Below are 21035 nucleotides of genomic sequence, written 5' to 3'. Positions count from 1 at the left end.
TCCCAGCCAAAACCAGCACACCTGTAAAATGTTTAATTCTACTTTGACTTTGTTGTGGTCATTTTATATTACAAAACTTCCTGGGTTATTCTTAATAGTCTCATGTCACTTAAAATATCAATACCACAGAATGCCTTTTTTGTAAAAATACTAAGCCTTACCTAAAGCGCACCTAACCAGCAGCTAGAGACTGGGATTTATTTTCACCCATACTGGTGCTACTGGAAGAGTGTTCTGGAAACTCATTCCTCTGGCACTAATAAAGCTTCCTCTTATTTCCAGTGAGGTAACTGACAGTTTGGGTGAGGTAACTGACAGTTCACTAAAGTAGATCTCCTGAACTTATTTTTTCCTTGTGCTTTTAGGGAAAAATAATAAAATTCAACAATTAGTACAGATAATAACATTTAAATAACAACACTCTAATATCCTGGGCCTAATTTCCCCCTTTTATATTATTTTAATCAGCTCAGTTATCTTTTCCTATACAGATTCTGGTTTTAATTAATCTTTTCTGAATATGTGGAAGTATATACAGTATTTTAGAGGAAATAGGTGTTTTGATTGTCTTTTATACTAGGAAATACACTACTGTACTTCTGTTGGCAATACCTTAATTGCTCAGGCCTAAGAAAGAGATTTGTCCTATTGGAAGTCAGTGCATATTACAGGTTCAGGTCATAATTTTTGGTACAGTTTATCAGCATAAGTCAGCATCTAAAGAAGCAGAGCTGAATTTCACTGACCTCTGCCTTTCATTCCTCTTCCCATGTATCCTTTCCCTTTGCCCAGCACTATGTTCCTATACAGCAAAGCAGACTGAGAAATTTATTCCAGTTTTCTTTCAGCTGTTTTTTCCACTTTACAATTCCCGTACTAACCTCCATTTTTTCCAACTTAACTAATCCCTTCTCACTTGGCACCATACAAAGACTTCACTGACATAATGGCAGATAACCACCACTGCATTTTGTCCACAAAATCTGCAACCACAGCATGTGCCTAATACATAAGAAACCTTTGGTATCCATGTCCAAATTCAAGTGGCATGACATCACTTGAAATGAATTTTGTTCACTTGTGGTGAAATGAACAAACCCTAGAAACTGTTCAGCCAATTGGTGGTCCTGTGTTGGCAAGCACGACCGGTGAATGAGAAATGAGCCACAGGTGAAGTGAGAAGAATATGGTTAGATGGTGTAGAAGAAAAGATTGGGCCTGTGATGTGGATCCTGCATCAAATGAATAGGATGTCTCAAGAAAAAGGAAGAGGAAGCAAAGTCAAGATGGCATAGAAAGAGAATGAGAGGAAGACACAAAAAAAAAAAAAAAAAAAAAAAAAAAAAAAAAAAAGGGAGAAATGGAGCAATGGAAGGAAGGGGAAGAATAGAAGAAAAGAGAATGTACAGAGCCTAATATTTGGTCTGCTATGATATTTCCATCACCATCCCAAAGCAATACACTGAAAGAGTGACTTCCCCACCTCAATCAGGGCTGTACAGAGGTCAAAATATTGTCCTGAGTCAGGACTTGCCTTTTTAACAGGTGTCATGCTCGAAGAACATATTCCATAAAATCCAGCACAACACCAGTTATGAATCAGCTCTCCCACTCCCAGTTTTAATAAAATTTGTGGGTACTATTTATTTTAAAAAGAGGCTTATAATATATAATTTTAAAGGCACCCCATGTAGCACATAATGGGGCACTGCAAATTGGTTATATAATAAGTAAGTAGAAGAAAGAACAATATAAACAGTGGTTTGCAGCCTTGACCCTATGGTGTTTCCTGCCACAATGAAAGTAAAAACACATGTTCCCTGACAACCATCAAGCACTTTGCCACTGCTGTTGGACATTTCACTGCCTTAGGGCTTGTCTACATGCAAAGCGATGTTGGTTTGTCTGGGTTTAATTTGCTGCAAAGGGCTATGTGAATTCTTATTTTGACCTAAATCAGACTTGCTTCAGTTTAGTTCAACAAATTAAAGGTCAGATAAAAGCCAAATAACTCTGTTGATTAGGACAATCACTGTTCTAATCAATTGCTTACAATTATAGTGCTGCCTGTTCTGGCAAAAGCTGACTTTCTAGTACCTTATCTTGATGAAGTTTCACCTGATTCCTCAGACTGTCTTAATTGACTTAAATTGTGCCTGAGTGGTCCTTAGGATCTAGTGCCACATGGTTAATGTTACCAAATCTTTGCTTCCGCTGCTAAATGCAGAATATATATCTAAAATAAAAATTTCAGCGGGGAAGTATTGGTTACTTTGAAATGCAACTTTTTTTTTCTAGTACCACACCCAAATACAGGCACTTCTCAGCACACAAATGAGGGCAGAAGCAAGGCACAGAGCACTCTAAACTAAACAGGTACATCATACACACACTGAGAGACACTTGGGGCTCCCTTAATTCAAAGCCTGCAAGAGCAATTTTGCCTTAATCTTGCTTGGTTAAGTGCTTGGTAGGAATATTTACCACCAGTGCCCAAACACAGGGAAAGCTATATGCTTAGGGAAATGTAATGGAAATGAAGAATTAAATGAATGGAAAACCAGCCAGCATTATTCCCAAGAAGAGTATCCACAGAAGTAGTTATACCAGTACACTAATAGTAGGACAATTGTAACACTGTAATAACATCAGTACATTTCCTGAATCTTGCTGCAGAGAAGCAGAACTTGTCTTAGTTTTAGAAAGGCTTGTCAGCATCCATATTTCGAAGGAAACACTCCAAGTACTTCCTCTTCAGTGGAACAGCTCACAGCAGAGGATTCATTTTGCAATTTTCCAGGATTAATTTTAGGCCAAGGCAACCCAGGCAAACTCAGATAAGGTAAATTTCACCTAATTGCACCAACATTGTCACAAGCTATCTGTCTCAGAAAACAAATCATTTGTTGAGAAGGAAGGCTCTACTAGGTCACCCCACCACCTGAAACCTCAGCTACCCCAAGAGCAGCACAACCACAGCACCAACACAATCAGATTGTGACTGGGTGCCGCTATGGCTTTATTAGCAATATATGCCACACACCAAACATGTACAGCAAATCCTGCTTCCAAAGGAGGGTAAGGTCTGTGGGGGCTTTTTGTGCTATTAGAGAAAGTCTAGTTTACACTTCAGAACACAATCAAAAAACACCAAAGTGTTAAAACTTTATGACAGCATGTTCATAATTTTGTCTTTCAAAGACAACATGTCTCTGCGTTTATGGTTAAATTATCAATATTAGATAATTATTAGAAAACCTAAAAGTTACATATATTTGGGGGGTTATCAACCTCTGTTAGCTTTGCCACTGCGGTGACCTGTAACACAGTTTGTTTCAATCAGGAAGCTGCACAGGAAAGAGCTGTACTCTTCCCAGCAGCAGCTTTATAGTTCTTTGAACCTCCCCGCTCACAACCCTCCTTAAGCAAGACTGCGCTTTATGCAACTGCAAGGAAACCACTCGGTTACGCCGTGACACAAATCCCGACGTCGTGAGGCCTTTCCATGCGTGTCCTTAGCTGTCACCTGGGACTCCCGCACGCTCCCTGCTCTGCCCTCGCCATGGAGGCCACTAAACGCACTTTGCCCCCGATTTCACATTCAGGCAAGCGCCACGCGGACGTACATCCGCCGCCCGGCCCGCTCGACACCTGCTCTCACAGGAGGCAGGGCAGGGCCATCACCTCTTTTGTGTCCCCGCGTTCCAAGGGGCCCTTCCCTCCCTCGGGTCCCACCGCGTCCGCCATCCACAGCCCAGCCCGCACCCTCCCAGGGGGGATTTAAACCAGAACCCGGAAGCCTACCCTGCCTGCGCGGTGCACGCCGGGAGCTGTAGTCCCAGCTCCCCAGTGGCCATCCTGTCTTTGAGTGGCGTGGGCCAGGGCGGGGAAACCACGAGTCCCGTGAGCCTCTACGGCGGAGGGGGGGCTGGCGTTTGAACCGGCGGCGTTGTTGTTGACGCCATATTGCTGGTGCGGGGGTTACGGCCGGGAGCGCCATCGCCGCCGCCTGGGCCCTGCCATCGCCATCGCGCCGCATCGGCCGCCCCGCACCGCGCACCTGGAACTGGCACCGCGTCCCTCGGCACTGCTTGTGTCCCGCCACCGGCCTCGGGCGGAATTTGTCCCGGCCGGGCAGGGCGGAGCGGGCGAGGAGAGCGGAGATCCAGCCGGACTGAACCGGGGTTGCTGCTGCCGCTGCCGGGGCCGCTCCCTAGAGAGAGGCCGGCGGGGAGGCGGTGGAGGCGGCCCTGACGCAGCCGCCCCCTCCTTTCCCTTCCCTCCCCCCCAGCCCACTCCAGACAGCGGGGAAGACGCCTCTGGGCAGGGCCGGCTGCTGCTGTCTCCACCGCTGCCCCTCGCTCCGAGCCCCCTTGGCCGCTCCGCGCCATGGCTTGCGGCGCCACTTTGAAAAGGACTCTGGATTTCGACCCGCTGCTGAGCCCAGCGTCCCCGAAGCGAAGGCGATGTGCGCCATTGTCAGCCCCGGCCTCAGCCGCCTCCTCCTCCTTCGCCGCCGCTGCCTCCTCCCCGCAGAAATACCTGCGCATGGAGCCCTCGCCCTTCGGAGAGGTGTCGTCCCGGCTCACCACAGGTGAGGGACGCGGCACTCCTTGCGCCCGGCAGCCCCCCCGGGGGCACTTCGGCGGGGAGGGGGCCGGGAAGGCGGCCGGGAAGCGGGGAGGAGGAAGGGGGGGGGGGGGTTGGGTGGGTCTGGCGTCCCTCTCCAGCCATTTTCTGCCGGGCTGTGCGGCTGGCAGCGGCCGGGGCGATCCCTGCTCGGCTTGGCACCGAGAGACACAATAGAAATGGCCGTTTGCAGCAGGAGAGGAGGGGGAGGAGGAGGAGGGACGGGGAGGAAGAAGGGGGGCCGGGTTGAGCCGATGCGGGCGGGTGGCCATAGGAAAGGGGTCGGTGAAGGCGGGGGGGTGATATGAGGCTGGAGAAAGAGACCCGAGCGGCGTGGGGGATGGGGGTACTGCTGGGGGGAAGCTCGATCCTAGGAAAGGAGGAGGCCGGCTTTTTTTTTTTTTTTTTTTTTTTTTTCCCTCCCTCCCCTCCTTGTACCACGGGTGCTTAGCTATGGTAAGGAGAGCCGCAGGGGCGAGTCGAACTGCGGAAACGCTGGGGGCGGCAGGGGACAGGGGTGTGACCGAGGTGGGGCTGGGGTCGGGAGTCGACGGGGCCCCAATCGATCCCTTCCTCGCAGCCATTATCGGTGGGTCGAGGCGGCGGCACCTCCTCCAGTTGCTCAGACATCGGGGGAGGGCGATGGGGGCAGGGCGGGGAGGCCGGCTTGTCATCCATCACCCGCAAAACGCCACTGGGAAAAGGCAAAAGCGAATAAAACAAAGGGGTAATCCCACTTCCCAGCTCCTTAATACGGGCTATCGTCCCGGGTAACCCATTCTGTGGTATCCTTGAAAGTTCCGTAGGAAAACCGAGCGTTAAAAGCAGTTATTGCAAGGGTGAGAGTTGCCTTTAGGGCAGATAAAATGGAATCGGGCGGTCTCCTACTCTCGTTTGGGAGACGCGGGGCAAGAACGAAGCCTTTTTACATTCTTAAGGTGCGAGAGATGAGTCCACCGTGGCGGCCCTAAAATCCCGATGTCTGCTTGTGTAATGGTTGTCAATTAAAAATCAACCGAGTTGTTTTTAGCAGCGAGTAGGGAGAGAAGAAAGGAGCGAATCTTGGCTGGGCACGAAGGATTGATTGGCCCGTGCCATGCTTAGTCCAGTGGGCAGCTTCCAGCAATGCACTCAGGGACGGTGCAGCTCGCGGCCATGAGCGGCTGTAGCGCCGAGGTATGGATGTACCCGTGTCCTTTGTGTGCAGGGGAAAAAAAAAAAGCCCTCTGCAGTTGTTGCAGCAGAATTCCTTCCGCTGTTGTGTTTGGTAGTCCCTTTTATAACACAAGTTGGCTCCGGGTTACCAAGCACTAAGTTTGAATGTTCAAATTGCCATTTACACGTAGGACAGTGCCTTGTTTCAATATTCTTAGTTGGGAAAACGGTACCGTACAATACATTTTTTTAGAGCTTTTAATCAAATAATAAAAAATAGCTATGGAGGAAATGTAGAAGGCATATAGAGTAAAACTTGGCATCAGTGCCTTGATATTTTTTGAACCTCTAGGAAAGGATATTGAATGAGTCAGCGGTCTGGGATGAGAGTTGTGATGGATGGCACTCCCTGGTACAGCGAGGCTTTGCATGTACTTTGAAATAGATATTTAAAATCAGACCTAATTTAATTCTTTTAGAGGATAAGTATTTTTTGCAGTGATTTCTTTTTGTTTCTTTGGGGTTTGGAGAGCTTATGAATATTTAATACAAATATTGTCTGGCCAGTAAATATGTATTGTTGAAAGGAGGAGGCAAATCAATAAAATTTGCAGAAGAGACAACCTACAGCAGTAATTGGGGTAATACCTAGGCTTCTACTCTAACCATTCTGAAGGGCTTAAAAACTGAAATGTTACTGAAATTGAGCAAATACAGGCCTCTTTATCTCCTGAGAAAATCAGAGGTGCAGGTGGTAATACATGTGAAAAGGTGATTTGTCTACAGACAAGGATGTATTTTATGTATAAAAAATGTGTTTAATATAATGAAGAGTGAATGACAGTAAATCATAATGTCTCGTAAAGCACTTGAATACTCCTAAGCAAAACGTGAAGCATTTATAAGTTGTGCACGTTTACATGGGTTTTGCTTAAAAGCTCCCTCTGTGGTTTCCGTTACAGAAAAAAAAAAATCTTTATACCGTGCTGGTATAAATGCATCTGTTAATAATTTTGCTTACCTTTAAATTTCAGTTGACTTTGGGGATATTATCACATTGTATATATTTAATTTCGACTCTCACTGAGCAAAATAGAGCTCATAATTTTAAAGAGGCCTGTTGAAAGGTTGTGTGTGATTCATCTAATATTGTAAATGTACTTGTGAACTAATAGTTTGCATTTTTCCTGGTAGCCACTTGGAAGAATCAGATGGTTTATTCTAGAGCTCTGACTTAGGTTGAGGCCTCGAGTGCTGCAGAAATATATATTGCTTTCCATTGACTCTAAAATGAGTTCACATGACCATTTCTGATGCAGATGTCTGCATTAGGGTCAGATAAATCTTGCTGTATGTGTGAAAAGAATTCCAGTCCGATTTACAATGTGTTACCAAGTCACCATTTTGTATTAGTTTTTGTGTTGGGAAATTTATTAACAATAGCCAGAATTCAGTTGACTTGACTTGGGCTTTTCTCAGCCTGTTACTGTAATCCTTAGATTTCCAGCGCTTAAAAAGCGTCTGTCTGAATTCTGTGTAATGAAAATGAATGTTCCTGTGAAAGGAGAGTTCCGGATATAAAATACCTGATGCTTGGACTGTAAGTTCATGCTTAAACATTTGTCTTCTATCTGATACTCTGACCTGATAGTGTTTAACTTCGCACAGTGGAGACCATATCAGCATCAGGACTTCTTACCACATCGTTCCTCATTTCAAAAATGAGTTACCTGGAAGTAGAATGTTACAGATTGATTGAGGGGTGTATGGAGAACTGAGAATACAGTGTGGTAGTCAGATGAAAAAACAGCTGTCTGTATAGAGTGGTCATAGACAAATGACCAATGTCTGTTTGAGAGAGGATAGGCTTATTCAGGATGAAATTTATCTCTCACTAGAGTGTTTTAATATTTTGTGGTTATTTGAACAGCTGTTAGGTCACTTCCAGTTTCTTGGTGAATTTGGCAGTCAAACTGTAATTGTGCCTTTACAGTCTGTACTTTCTGTGGAATTGTGCTTACTGGCTTGAGCATACTCATGAGTATGTTTGCTAATTTTTAAATAGCATTATTTGCATGTAGAATGATGTTTTTAAAAGTATATTCACTATAAGCAGTGCAGAACAAACCTGCCTGGCACAAAACTGGTTTAGTTTTGAAAGAGTGGCTCCTCTTAAATATTTTTCTACTGCTTGAATACTACAGATGAGCTTTAGTTTCATGTGAGTTCTAGCTATAAATGAGATTGATTTGTGTAATCAGATTAACTGCACCTGGGTCTGGATGCTGCTTTTGTGTTATGCATACACTTGTTGGGTTTCCTCTGAAGTCCAGAGGATGCTTTTCTGTTTCAAAGCTGTTAAAAGAATTCGAGGGTGAAAGGAGAATCACAGAATAATGAGGTTGGAAGAGACCTCTAAGATCATCAAGTCCAACCTATGCCCTAACACCTCAGTTAGATTATAGCACCAAGTGCCATGTCCAGTCTTTTTTAAAACGCATCCAGAGATTGTGATTCTACCACCACCCTGGGAGGTGGTAGGAAAACATTGGCAGTATTATTTCTCTGTTTCCTGTTGGATGTTTTGGAGCCATTGGTTGCAGTTTTACCCAGATGAAAGATTGTTTGGGAGTGGGGAGAAAAAAGAAAAAAAATACACTTAAATTTTTTAAATTCAGAGGCAGGTTACTTGTTGAAAGTCTGCATGTCTGGACATTTCTGAGATAGAAGCTACAGTGGGAAATACAGTTGAAAGAAATTGGGGGAATAGAAGGGAGAGATAATGTTGATCTTCGGGATTTAAATCTCCTAATTCCTGGTGCATAGAAACTGAAGACAGACTGAGATCACAAGGTTTTTTTTCCACACTTCATCCAAAACCAGAGGTTAACTTGAAAGACCTCTATGCAGTCAAAAAGGATGAAGTAATGTAAAACTCCACCGACTTTAGCGCATGCAGTTTTTCCTCCATCTGAAACATTCATCTGCTTCAACACTTCCCCAGCAACTAACTAATGTTGCAAACTAAAATCCGGAGTGGGCGGAGCTGTTGAGAACAGGCCTCTCATGAGGGACTCCACAAACAGAAGGTAGATAAATTTGCCTTTAGTATGTCCTTTTTCTTTCACAGAAAAGTCTGGAAAGAGATTGATGTAGTTGACACAGTTTTTCCAAGTTAATGCTAGAAAATGTCTTTGACCTTTTTGAATAGGAAGAACTGTTAGTCTTCCCTGTGGGCTGTCCTCCTATGACCTTTGAGTTGCCCTCTTGAGCAAACTGAACTACTTCTGTCTGAAACTTGGTCAGGCAATGGCCAAGCATAAGTTTGGCTTTTAAATGAACAGATCCAGTGGCTTTGGAATGTGACATATTAGTAGTGCTGCATCTCTTTCTGTGTAATTTCTGTTTTGTTAACTTATCCAAATGTGTATTTATTGCTAAATTGTCTTGGTGAAATGCCAAGTTTCTCATTGTGCTCCAGTATTGCAGAAATCATTAGGATTTTAGAAACCAAAACATTCCCACCCCTTAAAAAAGGCATGTAATGGCTGCATCTGGACTTCATAACTTAATTAATAGGAGAAATTTCTGTATAGATACCTGTGGTGACTGTAAATGTTAAATACCCTTGGTTGTAGATGTCATAAAATGTTGAAGCCATTTTTTTTTTGTTTCAATGGCAAGTCTGATAAATGCAGTGTGACAATTTTTTGTGTGAAGGGAAAGATCTAATTGCTGTGTCTAATACATTTTGCATTGCTTGATTCATTTTTCATTCCTCAATCTCTTGATCAGGAGAACTGGGACTTCCTGAAATAATACATTTGCAGAATGAGCTAATGCATATGTGAACATCCAGCCTGTGGGAGAACCAGAACTTTTGTCAGCCTGAAACCTGGAGTAACTGGATCTCCTGAGGTGGCCTGCTCTGTGCCCCAGTCTGTGGCAAGATGCTTCTGTCCATTCTGTAGCTCTAGCCAGTGGCTACGAGGTGTCAGCATGGACCTGTTACCAATGTTTTCTCTCTGGCTTAGAGCATGCTCCTATGAGGGGGAGCATGGTTTCTAAAAGTAGGCATTCTGTTACTAACCTTTTAACATGCCTAATTGAGAAGCATAAGTGGAGTGGTTGACATCTGAGACCAAAGCAAGAGAGGAAGAGGAGTATTTGGGTTGTTTTAATTTCTGTCTCTGCCAGGGTTCCCTGGTTAAGTAGGAAAAAACCCCGAGGAATACCTTTATCCGTTGCTTTGCTGCAGTGCTGTCTTTACAGGAAACTGGCATCTTAAAATTAACAGTGTATATTAGTAGTTGGTGGAGAGACCAAAAGTAGGAATGTGGTAACATCAGCTAGGTGTTGAATAAGGTTGAAGGCCTGATGGAAGTGTTATGTGTTAATTTGAACTAGGACAGTGGAGCAGTTCTGCTTTAACAGTAGCTGAAATCCCTAAAGATGTATGCCACTGACATCAGGCTAGCATTTGATTGATTACTTACAAGAAATCTGAGGCATGGTTCACGTTTGAATGCATACATTGACTGGTGATATTGCTAACTGAAACCTGAGCTAAAGGTTCCATTTCAGGCCTGGAAGACTGCTACTCTGATTTCAGCGCATTGAGTCACCTTCCTGTGTGTTTTGCTGAATTTTCCTTCAGCTAAATGAAAGAAGTCAGGAACTGTGATGAGAGATTGATAGTTTAAAAATCAAGCCCAAAGAAGAAAGTCCTTCAGGTGAAACAATCAGCACCTTCATAGTTGACAAGCAGTTATTTAAATGGAGAAAATAATTGTTTGCCTTTTTAACTTTTTAAGTTGAACTGCTGTTTCCTTTGTACATAATTTCTCAGTAATTACAGGTCAGGGTGAAGTAATTAGATGGCAGAATTTTGAAAAATATTAACTTCTTATAATGAATTAAAGAAAGTAGGAAGACTGCATCACTCCTTGGAAATGAATATTTGGCTTTGTAATCCATTAGCGTGACAATCATATTTCAGATGTCAGACTTGAAGTCTAATTTGTCCTGTTCATATTTCATCTTCTCTTCATTCGGAATTCTTCATTCTCCAAATGGGATCTCAAGTTCTGAAAGATCTTAATGCAGAATTTAAAGAACCTGTGTACTTAACTTTATGCTCTCAGTACATAGCTCTGGATAATAAGAGAGTATCCATGTATTTAATTACTTTCGGGTATATTTGACTGAATCCCTGATGCCTTTGGTGGCCTGGTGAGACGATAGCAGTTTTTATTTGTTATTCTTGATCTTAGCCTTGAACCTGAAGGAGAAGGGGGGCATAAAACAGATTATTGTGTAATTGGTAGAGATTCATAGTCATGTTGAATTTGAAATGCTATTTATGAAGTATTAAATCATTTTGGTGTGGCTTTTTCTTGCTGCTGCATCAGATTTGCAAGTCTGATTTTCACTTTCCGCACCTTTGCCTGGTGTTTCCTGTTAAAATAGCTCTGCGCCTTCAGAGGCATCTCTAACCAGTAAGAAGCACTGAGCACAGAGGGTAGACTGAAATTACAAAGAAACTGAGAATAGGCCACAGTGATGTGTGTTTCATCATATTAAATATATTCCTTTTGTAATCTCAGATCAAATCATTGTCTGATGTACAATATCTGATTTGAACTTCAGTGTATGTTCAAGGTGGATAAAAGCTTTTATTTAAAATATCTAATAAGTTGTGATATACGTGATACAGGTTCTCACTTAAATTTTTTAGTCTTGGAGAAGGTGACAGTAGATTAATGAGTGTTCTTTCATATTCTAAATTTTTATATATAAAATAATTAAAATGCATGTCATTGTTTTAAAGGACAATTTGGGCCTCCACACTGAGGCACACAAAAAAACTATGCTGTGTTTGATACCAGTTCAGTGCACATTTTAAGTCAGTTGCACACTGCAGAGAGAACAGTCAGAACTAATTGGAAGCCAGAGAAGTTAAAAAACTGAACTTGTAAAAGCAGGAAGGTTTTCTGGAAGCAAAAGTAGCTTGGATCTACTGATTCTAAGCTTTATTTAACTGGGTTAAAGTTTTAAAAGTCTTTACAGTTAGATGTCTGCTGTATAGGTGGTGTTCAGAAGTTGTCTGGTTTGCACTACCTTAATATTTCATGGCTTCCTGCAAGTACTGAGATAATACAAAAATATGTTAATATATTTGTGTGGAATAAAATATTGTTAATATATTTGTGTGGAATTACAAAACAGAACAGTAAACGAGAGAAGTAACTTGGTGCATTTAAGCATTTTTTCTTTCTGTATTAGATTATTTTAATTTGGCATTCAGATTTTCATTTAAAATGAGTCATAAATATTTGCAGGTTTATATTTCACTTGACAGTGAAGTAGTTTTAAGTCTTAAGATGTTATGCTACTGTAAGTTAATAAGAATGTCTACTTAGTCTTTGCTGATATAAAAATGTGCCTGCTTTATTTGAAACATTCCTGGTCTCATCGTTCATGTGAGATGTCAGTGAAAGTTTGGTGCTGTGTTAAACTTGCATTTCTTAACTGTTAATCTCCCTTTTATTAGCGGTGGAAATAGGGAAATATGGGATGAGTCAGTCTCATTGCCTGCTATCAGCAAGCTACTGAATATGCCTTGCAGTCTAGTTCTCTGTGCTGAGCATTTGTGCCCTAAATCTTCTAAGTTAGTCTGAATGGAGGAATACCATTTGCCAAACCAGGTTATGGGCATGCTTAGCAAGTGTTCAGTCAGTGCTTAACATTTCAGGCTTTTTTTCTCTTTGTTGCAGTTTGCAGTGTAGTCAGTGTCATGTTTAAATAGTTCTTTCTCTTAAACTTTGCTTGGTTCTGTACCTTCAGCTGAAGTCATAGTATTGCTAACTGTTAAAGTGATTTTGTCAGGATGGGGATCTCCTAGATCTGTCAGTAGTGTTTCTTGAGATTTTTGATTTTCACAGCAAGATTTGAAGGTGGCAATTTAAAAAATGTTGCCAAATTAGAAGTAGATGAAATTGCTGTAATATAATTGAGACTTCTTGTCCACAATTCAGTATAATTTAGAATAGAATCATCTTTGGTGCACAAATCTTGATTTTCTATCCTAGTTGTTACTGTTTTCCCAAAGTCCACACCTGATTTCTCTACCTCCTCTCCCTGTTTTCCCCACACACCCCTCCTTGCTTTTGTTCCTTCTATCCTGGCTGGTATTTTAACATTTTCTCTAAATTATTCTTTGTTTAATTTCTAGGTTTTGTTAGGACTGAAGGAGACATGGCATATGATTATTGATTTAACTCTTGCAGTTTCATCCGTTGACCAGAGTCTGCTTACTTTTTTTGTCCTTAATGATTTGGGTGGTTAATGTGGTTTGAGAATGTTTCTGCAAAAAGATAAAAGAAAGGAGAACTATAGAAAAGATTTTTATTCAAGTTGTTACACCTGAAATTTGGCTGATTTTTTTTCAGTTCACATGGAGTTCAGAAAGTATGGCCAGGACAAAGTAGTGAAGGATGGTCATGGTCTATTATGTTCTTCAGTGAATACAAATGCAGTGTGAATATGTGCAGTTATGTTTCTCATAGTGTAAACATGCTTTAGGACAGATGATCATATGAGCTAATTTGCTTCCCATTCAGAATTATGCAGTATCACTGGAGCCAGAGCAGTAATTGATTTTGAGGAGAAGTATGGTTCTGCCACCATAATGCCACTGAGTATAAATATTGTTAGGCCGCTCTCTGAGTGATGTGTATATGCACATGATCAGCTCTGCATGGAATTCTGTTTAATTTTGGAAGCTTGACTGCATCTTGGTTTAACATGATTTATGTACTTTGGTACTGTACAGGAGTGTTTGTATCTTGTCCTACAGAAAGCATGAATCCTCCATCCCCCTGCACCACTTTCTTGTGGTTTCTTCTCTTTGTAATAAAAAAGTACAGCAGGTAAATTGTTTTATTACTGTCTTCTGCATTTGCTGCATCTTTGAACCATACTACTGACCTCCCATTAGAGAGTTGAAAATTTTACAGCTACAGGCTTGGGACTGAAAAGGTATGAAGTCCTTAATCAATGGACAAAATCCAAGAAGCTCCTTTGCTGACGCTCCTGTTGACTCAAAACAGTTTTCTCTCTTTTTATAAATTGGAAATTTCTAGACTGACTCATGGAATTGAACCATGTCAGTATTTAAACATCTGAACTGAGAATTGTTAAGTGTTTGCTTCCACTTGGTCTAGCAGAGGCTTCAGCCACTGACTGAAGAAGGTGGTAGCTGAAGTTTCCTGCATCACATGGTTCCTTATTGGAAAGGTTCAGATATGGAACCTCAGTAGCATATGGATTACAAACATGAAATTTGGTTTAAGTTTTCATGGTATTGGCAAAATGAGACAGAAATAGGAACGGTCTGAGTGGAGTCCCTTGTAACTCTGACATGATCACATGAATTTATATGTACCTGAGTTTTGGAAAGTTGTCCTTGCTAAAAAGTCTAGAAGTGTCATTGGAAACCAGTTGTGCAGGTAATTTTTTCTTAAAACATTTGATCATTTAAAAGTAAGAGTTCTCATAAAGGATGAGAATCTTCGCAAATTTCTTATGGGAAGAATATAAAAAATGGAAAATTCCTTTTTTTCTTGAATATTTTACATTACCAGGGGATATGCAGTTAGGCCATTGATGCACCTGAAAGCCATTTGGTATGTGGAATTTCAGAGAGAAGGCACTCAGGATTGGTAGTTCCTGTTGCAAGGATTAGTTTTTCCCTTACGATTCTACAGTGGAGATGAGATTATTAAAATAATTTGCTGTACTTTATTCACTGCAGTCAAAAGCTGTGCTACATACTGCCCTACTCCTTTAAAAGAGACTGTTGATCCATCTGCTGTGTTTTATTTGGATAAATTTGAGACTGTCAAAATGTTGTGGAAGGCTTTTGTATTTTTCCTGTCAGTTTCCAACTCTTTGATATTTTAAGCAGTAGGTGCTTAGCGCATATTGTCTAAATTGTGATTTCGTCTTCAGTGTGCTGCCTGTAGGACATTCAGCCCATATACAGCAGTGGCAGTTCATGTGGATGTTTTATTCTTGAGTGTCTTGTTACTCTTAACTCTTTGAGTGATAAATGCTGTGTGGGAGTGAAAGATTAAATTAAAGATTAAATATATGAAGCAAGGAAGATTAATACCAGTATAAATTTTATAGCCCAGTTTTTATCCATGCACATTGTATCATTCCTAAATTTTAGAATGCTGGGGTTTTTTTTGTTAGCAGTACTCTGGTGCCAATACTTGACCTTAAATAAGAACATTTTTGCTAGTGTTCTCCTGGTGAAAACAGCCTGGGTTACCTTTCTTTTAATTAGTTTAATGGTTTTGTGTCTTAGGTAAGACATTGTTTTTGCAGGTCAAATTTTAAGAGTGTCTATCCTTTATCATCTGCTATTTATCTACAGCATTTGATCTTTGAGTGGAAATGAAGTGAAATGGTGAAATGTAAATATAATTATTTTAGGGTTTTTATTTTTGTTGGGTTTTTTTTCTCTTTTTAGAACAAATTCTGTACAACATAAAACAGGAGTACAAACGCATGCAGAAGAGAAGACATTTAGAAAATAGCTTCCAGCAGACAGATCCTTGTTGTTCTACTGATGCACAGCCACATGCATTTCTCCTCACTGGACCAGCTTTGCCAGGTACTCAGATAATTCTGTGTAATTTTCCTATGTTTTCTTAGACTCTACTTGTGTAAACAACTTTTTCTAGTTACTTGGTGGTTTATGGCACATTCTCACCAGTTACTGTTGTTTTTTGGCCATAAATGGTGTGTAATTCTGCTATATTCTGTTATTCTGTCAGATTCCATTTGAGTAAATAGTTCTCCCTGTTGCCTGTTGTGTAATGACACATTCCCACTAGTTACTGCTGCTTTTTTTTGTCAATAATGGGATTGGTTTGGAAGATAGTAGCGTTTCATTTTAAAACTTGGTCGGACAAAAACCTGGCACTGTTTTCAGGAGACCATCCTGCCTACTTTTTCACTGATACTGTAATAGGCTTTTGCAAAGCAGCTGTATAGGCCCCAATATACTGTACTATAATTTTTACATAAAATAGAAGCTTAAATTTGTATGTGGCAACTGCCATGTAAATGGTGTTCACAGTGTTTGTGTGACATTCCAGGGGTTTTGATGATTGTGTGTGTTGTCCATTGCATATGTTTTCCTTTTTGAGCTTCTAGTTCTGCTTCAGTAATAATTAGTAGGATCAAATAACAGAAAATAATCTCCAAATGTTTTGTAAAGTTCCTTTAATGAAAAAGGTGTGAAGAAACTTGATATTAAAAAACTGGTTCTGAACTACTTGTAATTGTAAATTGGTATGCCCAAATATTTACTCTTAGGTACTTCATCTGCAGCATCATCACCATTGAAAAAAGAACAGCCCCTGTTTACTCTCAGACAAGTTGGAATGATCTGTGAACGTTTGCTGAAAGAACGTGAAGAGAAAATCCGTGAAGAGTATGAAGAAATCTTGACCACAAAACTTGCAGGTATCTTACAGTTCAAAATAATACATGTCAGAGTGAGTTTGAAAGCTTAAAACTTCTCTTATTTTTGTTATGGTGTATGTTCTTTTCTGACCTCATCTGAAGAAGGAATGGGGTTGCATACATGACAGAAAAAAAATCTGTTTACTCCCTTTGATAGGTTTTTTCCTTCTGTGCTGCTTTGGATACAAAGTATGACTTGTAGTTACTACTACTCAGTGCAGACAGTGGTTTTATTTCAGTTAGAACTTTCTCTTGCTATTGTGTCTGAATTGACAGTTTCCCCTTTTTTTTTTCTCCTTCTTCAGAAAGACTGCCTTTAGAGCTGTTTTTAAAGGACTGTTTTTTTGTTTCGGTTTTTTCCTGCTTGGGAACTGACTTCCTTTTTCTGGAATTTGGCAAGATGACAGTACCTAAGATTTCCCTTTCTCTTTCCAGTACTTAACATTACACTGCTGCCCAGCAGTGTTTGGTATCTGCTTGAGAGTCTGTTCAACTGTTTTTCTGATGTTCCATGCTGAATTATTGTATTTTACAATTCAGCTGAAATTTTTGGCACCTGATGCCAACTTATCTTTCCATAAAGATCATGCTAATATCAGCATTTTAAATAGGACCTTTCTTCAGTTCTTGAGGTGTTTTACTTCTAAGCCTCTTGATAACATTTGAGCACTTAAAATTCTTGTGTATTCAGAGGTAGGTGCTTTCACAGTATGATTTTGAGTCTAATTTAATATTTAGTGTGATGATAATGAAAATCTGAGCACACTGTTCTGCAGACGTGCTTTTGAATACCTACAGCTGTTCTGCTTCCCACCTGAAAACACATCAGAATTAAAGTTGGCCGGTCTCTTCAGGTGGGAATAAGACCTTTTACAGGCATGCACCTGCAGAAAGTCACCAGGCGTGTGGGTTGCTTGTGATAGTATTGTCTCTGCACCCAAGATTCTGTTCATGTTCTGCACTTGCTGATCTGCCACTTCTGTGTAAGAAATTGCTATAGTTCCATGTCCCTCTTAAATCTACGTCTGTTTAAAACTATAACTAACACCCTGAATACTTCTGCTGCTTTGGGCCTGGTGTTCCATTTCAAGGTTGTTCTTTTTAACCTGCTTCAGCCTGATGAATTAGGACTCTGTAGCACCTTTTCTCTTCATTAATGTATGTTAGGAATTGGGCCGTTTTTTGTATTTTCTTAAATGCATTTCATTTAGCAGGGTTCATAACTCTTTGAAGACCAGATAGATGTACTTTTGTTCCAGACACTTTTGGAGTACAAGCTTGTAGTTCTTTACAAACAGGAAGCTCCTCTGTAAAGTTCCTTACACGTGCTCTGTCTCTCAGTCCCAAAGCATTGTTTGGTTTGTTTTTGGGAAAGGGAGGGGATTGAATTCTGTGTGGGAGTTGTGGTTTAGTGAGATGATTTAGGTTTACTTTTTCTTACCATAGTGCTCAGCAAAAGAGCAATAAGGAAGATCATGTTACTGCATCACATATATTAAGCCGGTAGTACATTTTCAACCTTACACGAGAATTTAAAGACTGACAAAAGAATTTAGAAATTCCCTACGTGGAAGGCCAGTTATGGTTGTCTGCTGACAGAATGGTTTTATCCTTTTCTAAACTTTGTTCAGTAAGGTGATACTCCTTGTTACAAAAGTGAAGTCAAAGGAAAGGTAACTGGAAATTCCGTAATAAATCTCAGTTGAAGGGCTTCTTTCAAGTGACTTAACTGAATGTTTGTATCTTGGGTATTTTCTGAATCAGAGTTGTCGCGTAGGTAGTTAGCCAGATACTGCCTATTCTTTCCTTCTTCCATGTTCTTTGCAAGCAGAGTTGCTTTTCATGCAGAATAAATGTTTGGTAAATGGAAAACTCAGATCATTGTAATGCCCTGATTTCTCTTCCTGCCTCTGTTACCTGAAACCGCTGTGTTAGCGCACTTGGTTTTGCAAGAGCTTTAACAAGACATTACCTTGCAAAGTTTTAAAGACTCTCTGAAAACTGGCTTTTTATAGTATTGTAATTGTATTTGTGTTCATGTCATTTAGCCACCTGACTTAAAATAGTTAGGATGTATATGATACAGTGATATAAGTATCTGTGTAGTGTTCAGTTAAATTCTCAAGTAGTTAACTGTAGGGTGCTGTTACCTTTGGATTGCTTAACTTCTGAATCTGGATGTCACAAGAATGGGGCATTTTAGTAACTAGATTTTTAAAAAATTTGCAAAGCCATAGTTCTAACTAAGATGATGTTACAAAGCAGCTGTGTATGCTGACTTCCATCTTTATAGAAGAACATTTGCAAGATCGATTCTGGCCTTTAATGCATACTTTTAGCAAAAGTTCTAGTTGGTGTTATTTTTGAAATGGATCCTTCAGTCTGCTCTTTGTCTTACTTTATTGTTTGGCTGAAGTCCTTGCGTGGCTGCTGAAAAGCCGCTGGTCAGAACTGCAGTGAAACGGGTTCTGCTTGTGGGCAGAGGGGAGCTGGCCACCGTGACCGCAGGCCCCCTTGGTCAGGGATGAATGTCCTCAGATCTTTGGGTCCGCTCCGTACTTTGGGCTGCTGCTGCACTACTTGCTGATTACTGATACCCTGTTTACTTCCAAGGTGAAGCTCATCCCTGCAAGAGGATGGGGACTTTATTGGGGCAAACCTGTGGGACTAGGAACCACTACAAATCTAACTGCATTTTTGGTTGAAGATTGCCTTCTTTGACCTTGCCCTTTTCTCAGAACACCCCACATTGCTGCACATGTATTTTTCCACAAGGGAGGAAGGGGAATGGAGAGGAGCGGCATCTGGTAGATATTACTCTCCTTGTTCAATTTCCTAATTCTGAAAGGTGATATCCTGCTGATGAGTGCAGTATTTAAACTGAATAAAATATTGTGAATGTATTTGTATGTATGTGTGTATAGAAGGAATAACCTTTCTGGGAAATAACAGTGCTTAGTTCAAAGCCAAGTATGTTTCATATCAAAATTTCATTTCAGATGACACAGTAACAGTTTTCATGCAGTCTACAGTCAACTATATGTCTCTTATAGTAGCTACTTTTGTGATTAGAATTACTCAAAAGTTAGTCACTTAGCATTTCATCCTTTTAGTTTCTTGTTTGCTTTTGATTTTCTGGCAGTCAGCAAATAGAATTTCTAACTCTGTAGGAAATCCCTTTCCTGTACTTTTGTGTTTCCATTTCATTAAATTAATTTTCTTATATCTGGTAGTGGTAGGAGCAGACAGATTATGTTTCCAACCCTAGCACTGACCTTTATGTCACATTTTCCTTAACTACTCTGCCCCCATTATGGATCTGTAGAATGGGCACACTTAATTTCTTCAAAATACTATGTGTGATACTTAGCAGGTGTGAGGTATATTGAGGTCTTTGTTATGTGCAGCATAATTCTCTTTGAGTTTACTGCCATCTTTCTCATTTACAGAAGTTTGTAAGGGATAGTCTTTTAATTAAGGGGACATTAGCTGAATTGTTCTGGAGGATAAAAAAAGAAATGGCAGCTATGAACTGTATTAAGTTATTTAAAACTACTGCTAGTTTGGGCTGTGTTTAACTTGTATGGTTTCTGTGTATAAAAATTAGCCCTGAGTATTCTTCTGCAAGATTTAAACTTAATACTGATGCTTGTAACGTTTCATCCTTGCAGAACAATATGACGCATTTGTGAAGTTCACGCATGATCAGATCATGCGACGATATGGAGAACAGCCTGCCAGTTGTGAGTATCTCTTTCTTCTGGTCCCTATAGCAGCATTGAATTTCCAAGTGTTCAATAATTTAAATGGCCATTGTTTGCTATTAAACTGCTAGGCCCCAAGGTGAAATACCCAAAATTGAGAATATGGAATATTGAAGTTGAAAGGGAGATGTGAGAGAAAATGCAGTTTGTGTTTAAAACATCTAGACCTGGTTTCCCGTAGCATGCTGGGGTTTTAGTTTTGAAACCAGTTTTGATAATACCATAGACAGTTTGCACAGAGCTAATACTTGTTACTGCTGTCATTAACTCTTTTTTTTTTTTTTCTCTTTGCAGATGTTTCATGAATCACACTTTCTGCATATGTGGGCTGCCCTATACACCCTGTTTTATTGTTGCAAGCTATCCCAGTAAAGACTTGCAGCAATGCCATATTTTTTCCCCCCTGTGAACACAGGTTATTTCAAGCTTTTGTCAGTGGCAACCACTCTTATGCAGCAATTGGTTTTGGAGTGCTCCCTGATGTCAGTACCACCTGGATGTGGACCTTTGCTACCTGTAATAATACCAGTGGCCTCATTTGCTGTATCATTACAATTTGGCTTCTTATGTTAATAAGTTTGAAAAAGTAAAGGATTAAAGCTGGTGTTCTAGAAGTTGCCCTTCACTGGTTGTGTAAATAAAAATGTAGAATGACACTTCTGACTGAAGTTAGTGTGGTTTTCATAACTGTGCACTACAACAGAGCTGTAATCACAGTTAAGTTAGAATGTAATCCCAGGACAATTTTAAGCAAATAGCCCACAGTACTGCCTGTGAAATAGTGAAGGAGGGCATTTCTGTATTCCATGACTTTTTTGGGGGTTAAGAATGGGTTTATATGATTTCTCATTTTTGTAGTTTTTATTTATTCTATCAGTCTTTAACAAATGTTTATTGCTGCAATTTTTCAGTGTATCATTGTTTTACTGCCCTTGTAGTACTGGAATT

The 21035-nt window shown here is 40.5% G+C and overlaps 1 protein-coding gene across 2 annotated transcripts; it reads left to right on the top strand.

Moving 5' to 3' along the window:
- The first annotated feature begins 3935 nt into the window (after positions 1-3935).
- AKIRIN2 (akirin 2) lies at positions 3936-20743 on the top strand. Of its 2 annotated transcripts, none has more exons than XM_068184024.1 (5): positions 3936-4594; positions 15323-15466; positions 16189-16323; positions 19995-20066; positions 20382-20743. In XM_068184024.1, exons 1-5 carry the CDS (start codon positions 4390-4392, stop codon positions 20390-20392), a joined length of 567 nt encoding a protein of 188 aa, XP_068040125.1. In that variant the 5' UTR covers positions 3936-4389; the 3' UTR covers positions 20393-20743. The 2 variants fall into 2 exon arrangements, with proteins under 2 accessions (XP_068040125.1, XP_068040124.1); XM_068184023.1 differs by having other exon boundaries at positions 3941-4594; positions 16174-16323.
- The last annotated feature ends 292 nt before the right edge of the window (positions 20744-21035 follow it).

Source organism: Anomalospiza imberbis, chromosome 3, assembly GCF_031753505.1.
Source record: "Anomalospiza imberbis isolate Cuckoo-Finch-1a 21T00152 chromosome 3, ASM3175350v1, whole genome shotgun sequence".
Lineage (NCBI taxonomy): Eukaryota > Metazoa > Chordata > Aves > Passeriformes > Viduidae > Anomalospiza > Anomalospiza imberbis.
Note: the sequence above shows the minus strand (reverse complement) of the source record. Positions and strands in the feature narration are given on the sequence as shown.

Coding starts and splice junctions, on each gene's coding strand:
- AKIRIN2 (XM_068184023.1), top strand. CDS start 4,390: ATGGCTTGCGGCGCCACTTTGAAAAGGACTCTGGATTTCGACCCGCTG. Junction 15,467..16,173: donor CACTGGACCAGCTTTGCCAG/GTACTCAGATAA, acceptor ATTTACTCTTAG/GTACTTCATCTGCAGCATCA. Junction 16,324..19,994: donor CTTGACCACAAAACTTGCAG/GTATCTTACAGT, acceptor TCATCCTTGCAG/AACAATATGACGCATTTGTG.